Here is a 12500-nt window from a genome sequence, read left to right as displayed (position 1 = left end):
GTTCATGCAATTTTGATTTTCTTTTCAAAACATCACTTGTGCCCATAAATCACAAAATGCACTTGTGCTCATGCAATTTCCTGTACCTATTGTCATTTCTTTACTGCACGTGTTTAAAACAAAAGCATCTTGGAAGAATGTTTACCACATGTAGCCCCTTTTGTAAGCTTCTAATTCTTCTGGTGCTTCTAGGCCAGAGGCAGTGTATCTGTTTTTAGTTCTTTAGTTAGTTCTCTACGGGGAGTTAACCATTTATGTGACACCTTGTGTGAGCTGTTACATTGCCCTGGGCTGTGGCCCAGCCCTTCTTGTTGTACTTGTACTGGAATGATTTGTTTGGGAAAAAAGTAGTGTGAAATGTGAGCAAAATTACTCTCACATGATGGCGGTTTCTAGGTTAATTTATTGCCTTTAAGTTTAAGAAACATTAATTCCTGAGTTTCATTTAGGAAAGCCTTGGACAAATATTACTTCCAATTTCTAATTGTATTTGTAATGGTGTTAAACTTGTATTTTTGCCTTAATACATGGTTGCCACAAGTCAGGAAATGGTCAGGGGAAAACAAATTCTTCAAAGTCAGGGAAAAGTCAGGGAATTTCATTTCGAATCAGGGAAAGTTTAAGTCTTTGAGAGAAGTCAGGGAAAAGTGAAATTGAGATTACTTGTGTATGTTGTCTAGCACAATTGCTATATTCCTGATAATCATACTGTAATATGTATTTAATTCCATATATCTTAGTGATTCTTATTTATTCTTATTATTTTTATTATTACCGTTATTATTGTTATTATTATTAGAGCAAGTTTCAAATGAGTGTTGTAAAACCGAAACCAAAGTAATTACTTTGGCCAATCACAAAGGACTGAGACAATCCGGCAAACCAATCAAAACTCGAAGTAATTACACGTAGCCAACACAAAGCGCGGGAAAATGTGTACTCTTGAGCCACGATTGGTTTTGGTTTCACGTCTGATTGGTTGAAAAAATGGCGCGAGAACTTTGAACCAATCATTGAGTAAAGTAATCATAAACCAAAGTAATTATCTAATTATTTTTTACACTCAATTGAAAACCACTCTATTATTATTACTGTTATTATTATCATCATCATTATTATTATTATTATTATTATTATTATTATTATTATTATTATTATTATTATTATTAAGGGGCAGGAGTGGTGAAGGAACTAGCTCTACCTCCCAATGTCATATCCAATGACTGGGTAAATTATTTCACCTGGATGGCTTAAGAGCAGGCACTTAAATTCAAATTTGCACCACAGTAATTCTCCAGTCTTTATAATTTTGTCAGTCATTTAATAAGTAATCCATCAAAGATCAAGCTATCAAGAATTTCAGCTAATTGTGATACCTGAAAACGTTTTCTTAGGTGGTCAAAATACATGTCTAACCTGTAAACAGTTTGCATTCCATGATTGGCAATACTGTTAAAAATCATTTGATTGAACTCAGGAAAGCTTCATCCTTTTTGGGAAGTCATCTCTTCATGAAACAATTCAAACATTTGACATTGGCCCCAAAATGTCAAAAAAAGACTACTAGCAGAACATACAGACATAGTATTGGAAGGAAAAATGAAGCAAGAACAGTCAATCTAGCTCTGCACACTGCTTGGTGAGTCTCTCCCCCACACCCCCCCCCCCCCCTTCCCCAACAGAGACACACAAGTTTAGTGGTCAGTTCCTGATATTTAATGGCAACGTTGATTTATATAAGCTTTGGAAAAATGCCGTTGGTGCCAATATAGAAAGAATCCGTATAAATTTTGTGGCCCAATAAAAATAAAATTATTGTGGTCACTATAGAAAACTTCATGAACAGTGACCAATAAAAAATGTCACATCATAACTGTCAACATGTGCAACAAACTAAGTAATAAGGTCAATAAGCATTACTTCTTGGCAGCAAGTGCCTTCTCCAGGAGAGCCATCATAACAGTAGATTGCTGTTGTTGCTGTTGCATCAGTAGCTGTAACTGCTGTTGTTGCATCATCATTTGTTGATGCATGGCTTCATTTTGGTTTCGTTTGTCATCTAGCTCTTGCTTCCTCATTTTCAGCTCTTCCCTTTGTAACTCACTCTGTTTCTCCATTTCCTTTCGCCTCAATTCTAACTTTTCTGCTCGTCGTTTACTTTCCACTTCACTTATCTCTTTCAAGTAATTCATTGTGTCAGAGCCACTGGCTCGTTTCTTTTTTGGTGGTGTTTCATTCTCCTTCCTTTTTTGGGTTTCCTTAAAGGTCTCCAGAGATTGCCTTCTCATTTCTTCTGCTTTAGTCACATCTTCTTCTGCTTTCTTCTTCTTTTCGTCCGACAGTTTCTCGTTCTCCCGGTCATGGTCTTCGAAGAGCTGAATTATTTCTTCCATCGCCTGATCAACTTCAGATTCTTCTGGGCAAATCCCACTTGCTCGCTCCTCGTGTGCGACTTTGATCTTGTAGCTTTTTTCCATGTGTGAATACCTGTCTCTAACTGACCTCTGAGTGACTTTAAAGCTTGGTTTTTCCATGGCATTCAAATTGTCGGCAATCCTTGACCACACTTCTCCTCTCTCTGTTGTCCCGTACCTGTGAAGCCATGGCGCCTGGAGGAGGATTTCGCGAACAAAAATAACGTTGTGATCGTATGTCCACTTCATCGAATGGCTGCTGAATTTGAGCAGATAAAAACCACGTAAAAATAATATTTCAGGTTTGTCTACAATTTCGGAAGGTCAAAATCGAGTGAGAAATGCATTTACCGTGACATTTTCTAAAGAGATAGATGCAAATACAATGACGTTCTCCACAGGACGGCAGATGTAGGATTTCACGTTCGGGCCGACAGGGCACTACGTGACGAAACCGAGGCTGACTGTATTGCGCGTGCGTAGTGCGGGGTTTCCTCTGGTCAACGTCTGCGTCGGCGTTCTCGTCGTCCTTTCGTAAGGTCCCTAATGTGAAACTCAACGGTGTAATGCGTTTTTGGCGAGAACATCTTTGGTTATGGCTAATTGACACCCGTCAAAACAAGGTACCCGCTGACCAGTATCACGTGATCATATCACGGTCTCAATTTTAAAGATCATCGAGGTCAGCTGTTTTTTTGAAAGTTGACCGCTGACCAGTACTGATTTTCGATTGAATTGCAAGCTCAAACCAGGTTAACTTTTTGTAAGAATAAATAACATGGAAACTCCGCTTTTAGGCCTGGCTAATTTTATATAGTCTGTGATAAAAAAGCTTCGAAATGATGCTTCTTTAAAAATTTCGAGAACAAACATGACACAACTTATATGTAGTTTGACATAAATCACAAACAAGCAAAACAAACATTTTTATTCATGACAATTTGAGGTCTAATAATAAAAGCTGTGAACGATTTCCTCGGTTTTCCCAATAAAACATTTGCATGCAAGGAGATCACGCAAACATGATTTGTCAGTTTGTGAATTAAACATTGAGAGAGCTTTGAAGTAATGCTTATCTCTGACAAAGATACCTCTTGAATAAATAAATATGTAAAGGTAATTTAAAGTTTAGTGAGCTATAAAGTTCCTCTCAAAAGATCGGACGAGAAAAAGGGAGGGGGGAGGGGTTGGTAGTACTCTTATTTTAAAAGGGGGAGTGATTACAAGTTATTTTACATCTGGTACTGTGGAGGCCCCACGTAAAAGGCCTATTTTGCTCAAATTCACTCATTGTTCAGCTCATTATGGTTCCATGAGGAAAGTGTAGTCTCCAGGAATACTTGTTCAGATCCTCTTTTCAAACTTTTCAGTTGTAATTTCGTTGTTGTTACGGTCGAGGACTTGCCTTAAAGCTTCCGTGTTTGTTTTTCCGAAGAAAATGCAACATTGATCATGGTGGATGCTTACGTGGAATCATTTGGAAAGATAGAGGAAGTGGATATGGTAAGATAATCCATTCACAAACTAAACAAGAATGTTGGGGAACTTTAAATATTGTACTAAGGTATTTTTAAAACTATAATTTGTTAGTTAAAGTAGGCAAAAAACATGTAAAATATAATCTATTCCGCATTACAAGTACAATAAATATTTCTATATTCAAAAATAAGCTTAATGTAAATATAGAAAAATAATGAAAAGTTAAAATTGAAATTTGACATTGACGCTAAAGTTTTTGATTTCAGCCTAGCAGCTGAAGGAACTACCGACGTTAAATAAAGTGACTTTACCTGTTTACAATAAGAATTTAAAATTATCGCAAATTATCTAAGAGCAAAAAGCTTGCTTAAAAATGTATGACTTTAAATGGCGCTTAAACTCGTTAGGGTTGTCTAACTAGCGGAGGCTAACTGGGAGAGAGTTCCAGAGTTTGAGGGCAGCAACTGCAATTGGTCCTACTCCTGTTTAGATACCAGAATTTTGCATGATTTTACCTATTGATGTAAGGGTTAAGGTTTAATGCCTAGGGAGTCAGTGGGATGCGGATCGATCCGCTCGATCCGCATAATCCTCCTGACACTGTATACTACTTCTTTGTCCCTTGTTTCTTCTTGATTATTAAGATAACATCGGGTCTTCACTTTCAAAATTTTCGCCTATAACGCAACTTTTTTTTACAGTAGTTGAGCATTTTCTTAATCATCTTTTGTCTTAGAATTTCCGCGTTGAAGGAGGCACTATTCCGTCTTTCAAGCTTCGCATGGTTGCCCTATTCTACCTCACAAAATTCAAAGCAAGCGAGCAACCGAATGACGTCCAAGCAAAAAATTGCAGCTCCAAGGAAGCTTAAAAACGCGGATAAGCAATCATAAGCTCTTTCTTCTCGAACGCTGACTTAAAACAGTATGTCATGGGTTAGTGATCGATGGGAAAAGTATCTTTAAATTAAAAAGTCTAATTTTTGTTAGGAAATAACAACTTTCCTGTATTTTCGTCAAAAATGGAAGGATCCTTGCCTTGCAAACGTTCTTAATTCCACAGTCGCCTTGACGAAACAAGATATTGGACTTGTGTGGAGACCTGATACTTATTGCTTCAATTCACGAGAAACAGATCTGGATATGGAAGATAAAGCCTTGCATTCGGTGCTGATACTCAAGCCGAGCGGTGACGTTTATTATTCGAGAAAGTGAGTATGTCTATTGTCGTTGACTGGAAACCAACAAAGCAATCAAAGGAGAAACTTTAATTAACGAGCAAGAAGACATTTCAAAATCTAGGCCTTCTCTTGTTGTCAAACTGAAAAACGTAGATTAAGTGGTCTGGCCAATCACAGCTCGCGCCGATTGGCGAATGAACCAATAAGAAGTCGAAATTACTAAACGTTAAATATTTTGTTACTTTCATTGGTCAAGAAATTCCTTGGTCAATGACTGTGAAGCCTCAAAGCTACATTAAATTTTAGAACGGCATAAACTATTAACCATTTACAGGGGGGTAGCCAGACACTTTTCCATTTAAGTACAAGTTGAGTTGTACAAGATAAGTCCTATATGAAATCTTGCCAACCTTGAACGTAGAAACAGGAGGTCTTACTACATGTAGTTTTATCATCCCTGGCAGTCAACAATCTAATGCTTTAATTAATGCAGATTCACAGCTGATTCCTTTTCTTTGTGGGATTTTGCTAAATTAAAAAGAAGTGATTTATATCTACAGATAATAATATCTCAATTTAGAGTTAAGCAGACTTGTTATACAGTTTACATATATAGGTCTAATTTATTCTAGTCTTAACTAGTTATTTTATCCTCTTTATTTAATGTCTGATTGTGTTAAAAATCCATGCGCCATGTGTAAATTTAGAGTTCATAATAACCATAAGGCTATATTCTGAGAAGTTTGCCACATATGGACACGTCTGAAATGTAACCCACTTTCTCACTCTGAGAATAATTATCTGACCAATATTTCCTTTTAATCAATTTGACAATGATGCTGATTTTCTATTTGCTCTAATAGATTTTCAATCCTCTTTAAACCTTGACAGTTCTAACTTGGAATCCAGAATTTTTAATCCATTCCTAGAAGACTCTGACACTTACCATTTCCTTCATAATTCTGCTGTTGATCCAAGCATCAATATGCTGACTTCAAATTCAAAGTTATTATCCCGATGTACATATATAACCAGCAGACAGTTTAATAATATGTTCCCTGACATTTCCAATCCTAAATGCTTCTCATTATTTCATTTGAATACACTCAGCTTGCAAAAAGCACTCAGTTGACTTACAAGAATACTTGTTACTTAAACCAAATACTTGTTACTTGTTACTTAAACCAAACTCCTGCTTCTGCTATCTTACGAAATTCAATTTACTTTCCTAGTTAATTTATTTTTCTTTTACATCTCGTAAACAGTAATTTAGTTAATGCTTAACTGACTACTGAAACCTTAGGCAGCCCGCCTCGACTAGCGTTTGCTATTTACAGGCGGAACTGCTTTGTATTATTATTATGTTAATTTTTATTATATTGCTCACAAAATATTTAAATCGTTCGAAAAGAATGCACTACAGTTATCGTCATCGATCTCAGAAAGGCCTTTGACAGTTAAAATCATTCCATCCTCCCAGAGAAGTTACATTTCTATGGTATACGAGGCACCCCTCTAAACTGGATGAATAGTTATCTCAACTCTCGTTTTCAGTATGTTTAAATTGGCTTCCTATTAAATGTGGTGTTCGCCAGGGTTCTGTACTTGGACCACTACTATATAGATTTAGCCAAGCCTAAGGCGGGGCTACCGTTTCTCACCCCAGAAAGCAATACAGTGTATAAAAATAAGCCTTCTGCATAACCTGCATAACGTACAAATCATCATTTAGTTTGATACAGTGCACAGTGATCAAACACCTCTGATGTGACTGCAATAAACGAACAAGCCTTGCAAAAAAAAAGCAACATTTTATTTTGAACAACTAAAACTGCAATTACATGCACACTAATTTCTTTGACAACATTTTCCGTTTTGAATGGTATTCTTTACACCGCCTCTCTTCCGTTTCATTAGAACAAGAGAAAAAAATAAATATTAAGCCAATGATTAAAAAGCTAAGCGTAGCAATTCGCTTACTCTACTGCAATTTTACCATCAAACAAAGCAGCTCACGTGCATTGGACATCCATTTCACATAAAAAAGCCTAATCGAAAGGTATTAATTTAGTGCGGACAGTTTCCAGAGTATTGATGAATTCAATTCCAAAATAAGCAGTAATGGCCGAGCATAGCCGGCCACAAAACCGCCTGACAAACTACACAAACAACCGAGATTTTGTAAATTTTGCTCAAAAGCGCAGGTTCCAGCTTATCAAGCCGTTTTAGAAGCCTTATCTGGCCACAAAAAACTGCCCCTAGCATTGCTTACAATTGCATTCGTTGCAGAAATATGTACTAAAATTCAATTCAACGTATGTACGAGTCGAAAGGTCGGATATACGAGACGAAAAAGACAACAATGACAACAAATCATGCCAGAATCTGAATCTTGAAATAGGTCAGAATCTGTCAACACGGCAGGCCTTTTTCGGTTGTACAAATAGCTATGCAACGAGGCAACGTAAGAGGGAACTAACCATTGATGAACATGGTCATGCCATTGCAGTTTAGCTTTTGTAATTCCTTTGGCCGCGGTTAAGTGAAATTGGTTGCCTAACGTACTTCAGTGTAAAAGCATCATAAAGGTAAACCTTTCTCACCTCCTGCCAATAGCCTCATATGGCTCCCGTAGTTCTGTCGCCGTTCTCTTCGGCTTTGTATTTGTCTTTCTCGTTGTTTATTTTTTCTTTGTCGCATTAAGGAGGCTCGAAAGGGTTTTTTTGGTTACCCTCCTTCTTAAGACCTGTTGCAAATTAAAACTCAAAGGAGGCTTGTAAAAATGTCAAATTTGTCCACAAACGATTATAAAAGCTGTAACAAACTGTTAGCTGATAATTTGGTGTTTACAAGTTACTTAAGTAGTAACTTAGCAAATGCTTTGCAACCAAATCAAACGTAATCGAGCAAATTTCATGAAGGAAATGAACAATTAGGTAACTATCAGTGAAATCTAATTTTAACTAAGTGATCATCAGGAGTATTGTTCACTTGTTCACTGAATATGATGAAGTGACTGAACAATCAATGCAGGAAGAAATAGACAACTGAACTGAAAAATACTCATTGTCGCAGTACATTTACAGGCTTGTTCAATATGAAAGTATCGTACGCAATTGGCCGTGCGAAAACTGGGTTCAATTGTAACAAGCATTTCTTTCCCGCGGAGAAAGCATGTTCGTATCTGTTTTGAGGTTTGTATCTATATATATATATATATCTTTAAATAAATGACAGCAAAGATATGTCACATTTATTTCTTTATGGTTTCTGTGGTTACTACGTCATATTACTAGTCACCTTTTTCGTTGCAAATCAAATCGTTCCGCAAAATGTGAGTTAGTGTCGAACACTGTCAGGACAGTCACTATGCTCCCGGTCTAGAAGAAAGATTACAGATAACTACAAGGACAATGAGAAATCTAACGAAAACACTTGCAATAAAAATCCTACAAAATATGACACAAGAAAACAAGACTCGCTGTTTGCAAAGATGACTCTAAGACGGCACTGAAGTCACTTGACCAATGGTATAACGAAAGTTTTGAAAACAATTAACGAAGTAATCACTAACGTGGTAGAACTATACAAAACTAAAGCGTTTGTACAATTATAAAGCGTAATGCGAAAACCGGCAATGGGTCCTGTGAAGTTCGTTAAGGACATAAAGCGAAGAAAATAAACAAATAAATTAAGTAATTAATTGATAAATTAATTAAGTAAATAAGCAATAAAATAGAAGGAAGTAGTTAAAGCAACAACTTGAAAGAAAAACTTGGAAAGGTCTCTCATCAAGGTAAAACCAAAATTTATTCTCTTTATTCAAGTAAAAATCTCTCATTTATGGCATCGTACAGTTATTGATGGTAATTTTTCCTTGTTCTCTCTGTATATAGTACTCGCCTTGTTGTGGCATGTGAGCTGGAGTTGCACGATTTTCCTATGGATATTCAACATTGCAACATTACGTTTGGAAGTTGTAAGTAGACATCAGAGTTAATTCCATTTTAATCCGACGATGGCAAAGCTAGGCCTCAGTTCATTCCTACATGTATGGAAAGAAAGCAAAATAAACGAAACTAAAATCAAAACAGTGACACCTTTGGGTTTTTCCTTACATCTCTGACTCAATGTCAAACTGATCAAACTTATTGTCTCCTCGATATTTTTCTTGCGGTTAATAGTACTGCCATTGATACGTATGATATGGCCTAGAGCACGCAAAATACGTTTTAATGTTAAACAACCAACAACGTATCACCCCCAGGAGGATCGCAAATGGATTCACAGTCCAAGTTGAGGAGAAATTGAGAGAACGTTACAGGAAACTCAACACTGGACAACTTCTGGGGAAAACTGTAATTGCCCTGAGCGGGATTTGAACCCACGTCCTCCTGGGGGTGTTACGTTGTTGGCTCAAGGGATCTACTTAACTGACTCTTTACATTAATTACCCTTGTCCGCTTGTGAATCATATGTTGATCCAGTGTTATCACATAGAAAAACTGACCATTAGGGATTCCCTCATAAATGCCACACATTAAGTGATCAATCAGCCATGTTGAATTGCCCTTCCTTAGCAAGCAGATCGTCTTTTGCATTAACTTTATCTATGTTGTATGTATGGGTTATTGACCAAGCGTGAGGTCAAGATGACTGGATATTGGCCAAGTTCTTTTTTTGCGTGTTTATGGACCGAGACGAAGTCGAGGTCCATAAACTCGCAAAAAAAGAACGAGGCCAATATCCAGTCATCTTGACCGAACAATCTTGGTCAATAAAGGATTTATTATATGACTTAAAACACCAAAAAATGATCTTTGATCTTGCGGGACCAAGCGAGAAATCCCGAGCGGGCAGTATCGCTCCATCTTGCCCGCTCGGGTAGCCAATCAGAGCGCGCGATTTGGTTCATCTTGCCCGCTCACGGAGCTAGTCATATAATAAGCTAATATCTTGAAGTCCATGATGCCCATGACTATAAAAATACTTATAGATAAGATCATCGCTCTCCTTATTAACAGCAGACATCCTAGAGTGGGCTCGTAAACGGCTCTTGTGGTTGTTGAACCTTAACCTAAACTTAGTAGTGGTGGAGCCTACATACTGAAAACCACAAACCTTGCAACTAATTAAGTAAACAATATTCCTAGAATTACAATCCAAACTGCGATTTATAGTATAGCTAGTACCAGTAGCATGGCTAAGGAACCTATCTCCTACAATAAGATAATTACAAACATCACATCTACTACTAGCACATTTATGAGTTCTTCGGGTACCCTTACACCTATAGGTGTAAGTAGGCCATTCAAGATTTACCCATGATGGCGTATAAATAAATAAAGATTGTGTCTTCCGCGCATTTGATTTCTTCTGCACGGCGTAACTGTTCTTCATCACTATCTTTACTCTGTGCTTTCCCAACATTTGATATCTTCAACACCGCATAATTGTTCTTCACCAAAAAGAAAGACCGTGCCTCGGAATTAGATTCCTTCAGCAACGCAGAATTGCTCTTCATCGTCAAGGATAGACTGTGCCTTTCGTGCATTTTATTTGGTCAGCACTGCAAAATTGTTCATTATCGTCGTCAATGACTGACTTTGCCTGCCCGGCAATTGATTTCTCCCACACAGCGTAATTGTTCTTCTTCAACAAGTATAGACTGTGCCTTCCCGGCATTTCATTTTTTTGTGCACCATGGTTTTGTTCCTCATCGTCAACTAAAGACTTGCCCTCCCGGCATTTGATTCTGTCAGCATCGCGTAAATAAATGTTTTTCATCGTCAAGGATAGACTGTATCTTCCGGGAATTGGATTTCTTCTACACCACATAACTGTTCATCATCAGTATATATACACTGTGCTTCCCAACATATGATATCTTCAGCACCGCATAATTGTTTTTCGTCGCTAGGAAAGACTGTGCCTTCTCGCAATTAGATTCCGTCTTCATCGCAGAACTGTTATTCATCGTCAAGGATAGACTGTGCCTTCTTGTCATTTCATTTGGTCAGCATTGCAAAACTGTTCATTATCGTCAATGATAGAGTTTGCATTCCCGGCATTTGATTTCTTCTGCACCGCGTAATTGCTTTTCATCATCAAGTAAAGACTGTGCCTTTTTCCTATTTGATTTCTTTCGCACCTCATATTGATTCTTCATCATCAAGTGTAGACTGTGACTTCCCAGGATTTCTTTTTTTCTGCACCGTATCTTCATGTTCAACGAAAGACTGTGACTTCTTGGCATTTGAGTCCGCAAGCACCCTATAGTTGTTGTCAATTCGTCATGAACGATAGACTGTGTCTTTCTGGCATTTGTTTCCGTCTGCACCGCTTATTGTTCTTCATCATGGAGGATAGACGTTCCGTGCTTTTTCGGAATATGAACCAAATATTATTTATATATCATAAGTAATAGACTTTGGATTCCTGGCATGGAGTTTCTACTGCTACTGAGAGGGTGTGTCTTCGAGGCATCAGATTGGCGCTGGATTGACAGTGCTTTTGTTCCATTTCATTTTTGTATCGGCTTAAATAATATCATTGTTGCGCCTTGCGGTCGCTTGATTTTGTCTGTACTGGATAGTGAGTTGTGCACAATGTTCATCGAAATTTTCGTTGCTTTCTAGTGAGAGCAGAAGGCGTAATTTTAGGTAAAATTTGGAATTATGAGCGGTAAACGTTTGGCGAATGTGCTCTCTAGACATTCACTTAATGAATCCAATCTCGTTACCAGTGTTTGGAACCCTGGAAACGTGGTTGTTAGTGAGTTCAGGTGTTAGTCTTTTCAAGTAAACCAACTCTAAATTTATTCTTTCCGGTCTCACAACTTTGCTTTCATTTAGAGAAGTGAAGACGACTTATATTTTCCACAGACCAGTAAGTAGAGAGTAGAAATGACATTTTTATCCCGCGTTAATGTGCACCGAAGTCATAAGCAAAGAAAATGTCTCATACACCACCGAGCTTTCTTTGAGGTTTTTTTTTCCTGGCTGGCTAAACGTTGGTTATTTTTTTGCTGGCAAAAAAGGGGAGAAAGAGACATTCCTGGCTGGAGAAATACCTTTTTGGTAATTATCCTGGCTGGGAAAAGCTCTTATGGTAAAGATGCTGGCTGGAAATTGAATTCTTAAAATCTAGCTCTAGATGGCTTTGGGCAGCGGATATAATTTTGCCACAGAAGTTAATAGTCAACAAAAAAAAAAAATAGTGACTGTTAAAGTATTACTGGAGGTGATATCCAATCACTTTTGAAATTTTTCTCGTTGGGTACTCCTGTTATATGTGATCTTGTACAAAGAAAACAGCTACGAAACCTTTGGAGCCCTGCATAACTTTCAAAGAATACAACACAAAAGCGCTATAAAACGCGGATAGCTTTTTTATTCCGCTGCCAGAAGCCTGTTGGCCGTTTTTCC

At 37.6% G+C, this 12500-nt stretch overlaps 1 protein-coding gene and 1 long non-coding RNA gene across 2 annotated transcripts in view; one reads left to right on the top strand and one right to left on the bottom strand.

Annotated features, from left to right (window-relative positions):
- The window catches only part of LOC137970909 (uncharacterized), a 7438-nt gene extending 2478 nt beyond the window's left edge, over positions 1-4960 (top strand). The window contains exons 2-3 of the long non-coding RNA XR_011116894.1: positions 3850-3917; positions 4883-4960. This is a non-coding gene — a long non-coding RNA (uncharacterized lncRNA). The remainder of the gene's footprint in view (positions 1-3849; positions 3918-4882) is intronic.
- LOC137970358 (mRNA export factor GLE1-like) lies at positions 1917-2663 on the bottom strand. The gene has a single exon (XM_068816880.1). It carries the CDS (start codon positions 2661-2663, stop codon positions 1917-1919), a length of 747 nt encoding a protein of 248 aa, XP_068672981.1.
- Positions 4961-12500: the final 7540 nt, after the last annotated feature.

Source organism: Montipora foliosa, chromosome 9 (assembly GCF_036669935.1).
Source record: "Montipora foliosa isolate CH-2021 chromosome 9, ASM3666993v2, whole genome shotgun sequence".
In the NCBI taxonomy this organism is placed as follows: Eukaryota; Metazoa; Cnidaria; class Anthozoa; order Scleractinia; family Acroporidae; genus Montipora; species Montipora foliosa.
This window is presented reverse-complemented; position numbering and strand designations above follow the sequence as displayed.

What these genes read in the sequence shown, in the direction of transcription:
- LOC137970358 (XM_068816880.1), bottom strand. Translation starts at nt 2,663, where the DNA reads ATGAAGTGGACATACGATCACAACGTTATTTTTGTTCGCGAAATCCTC.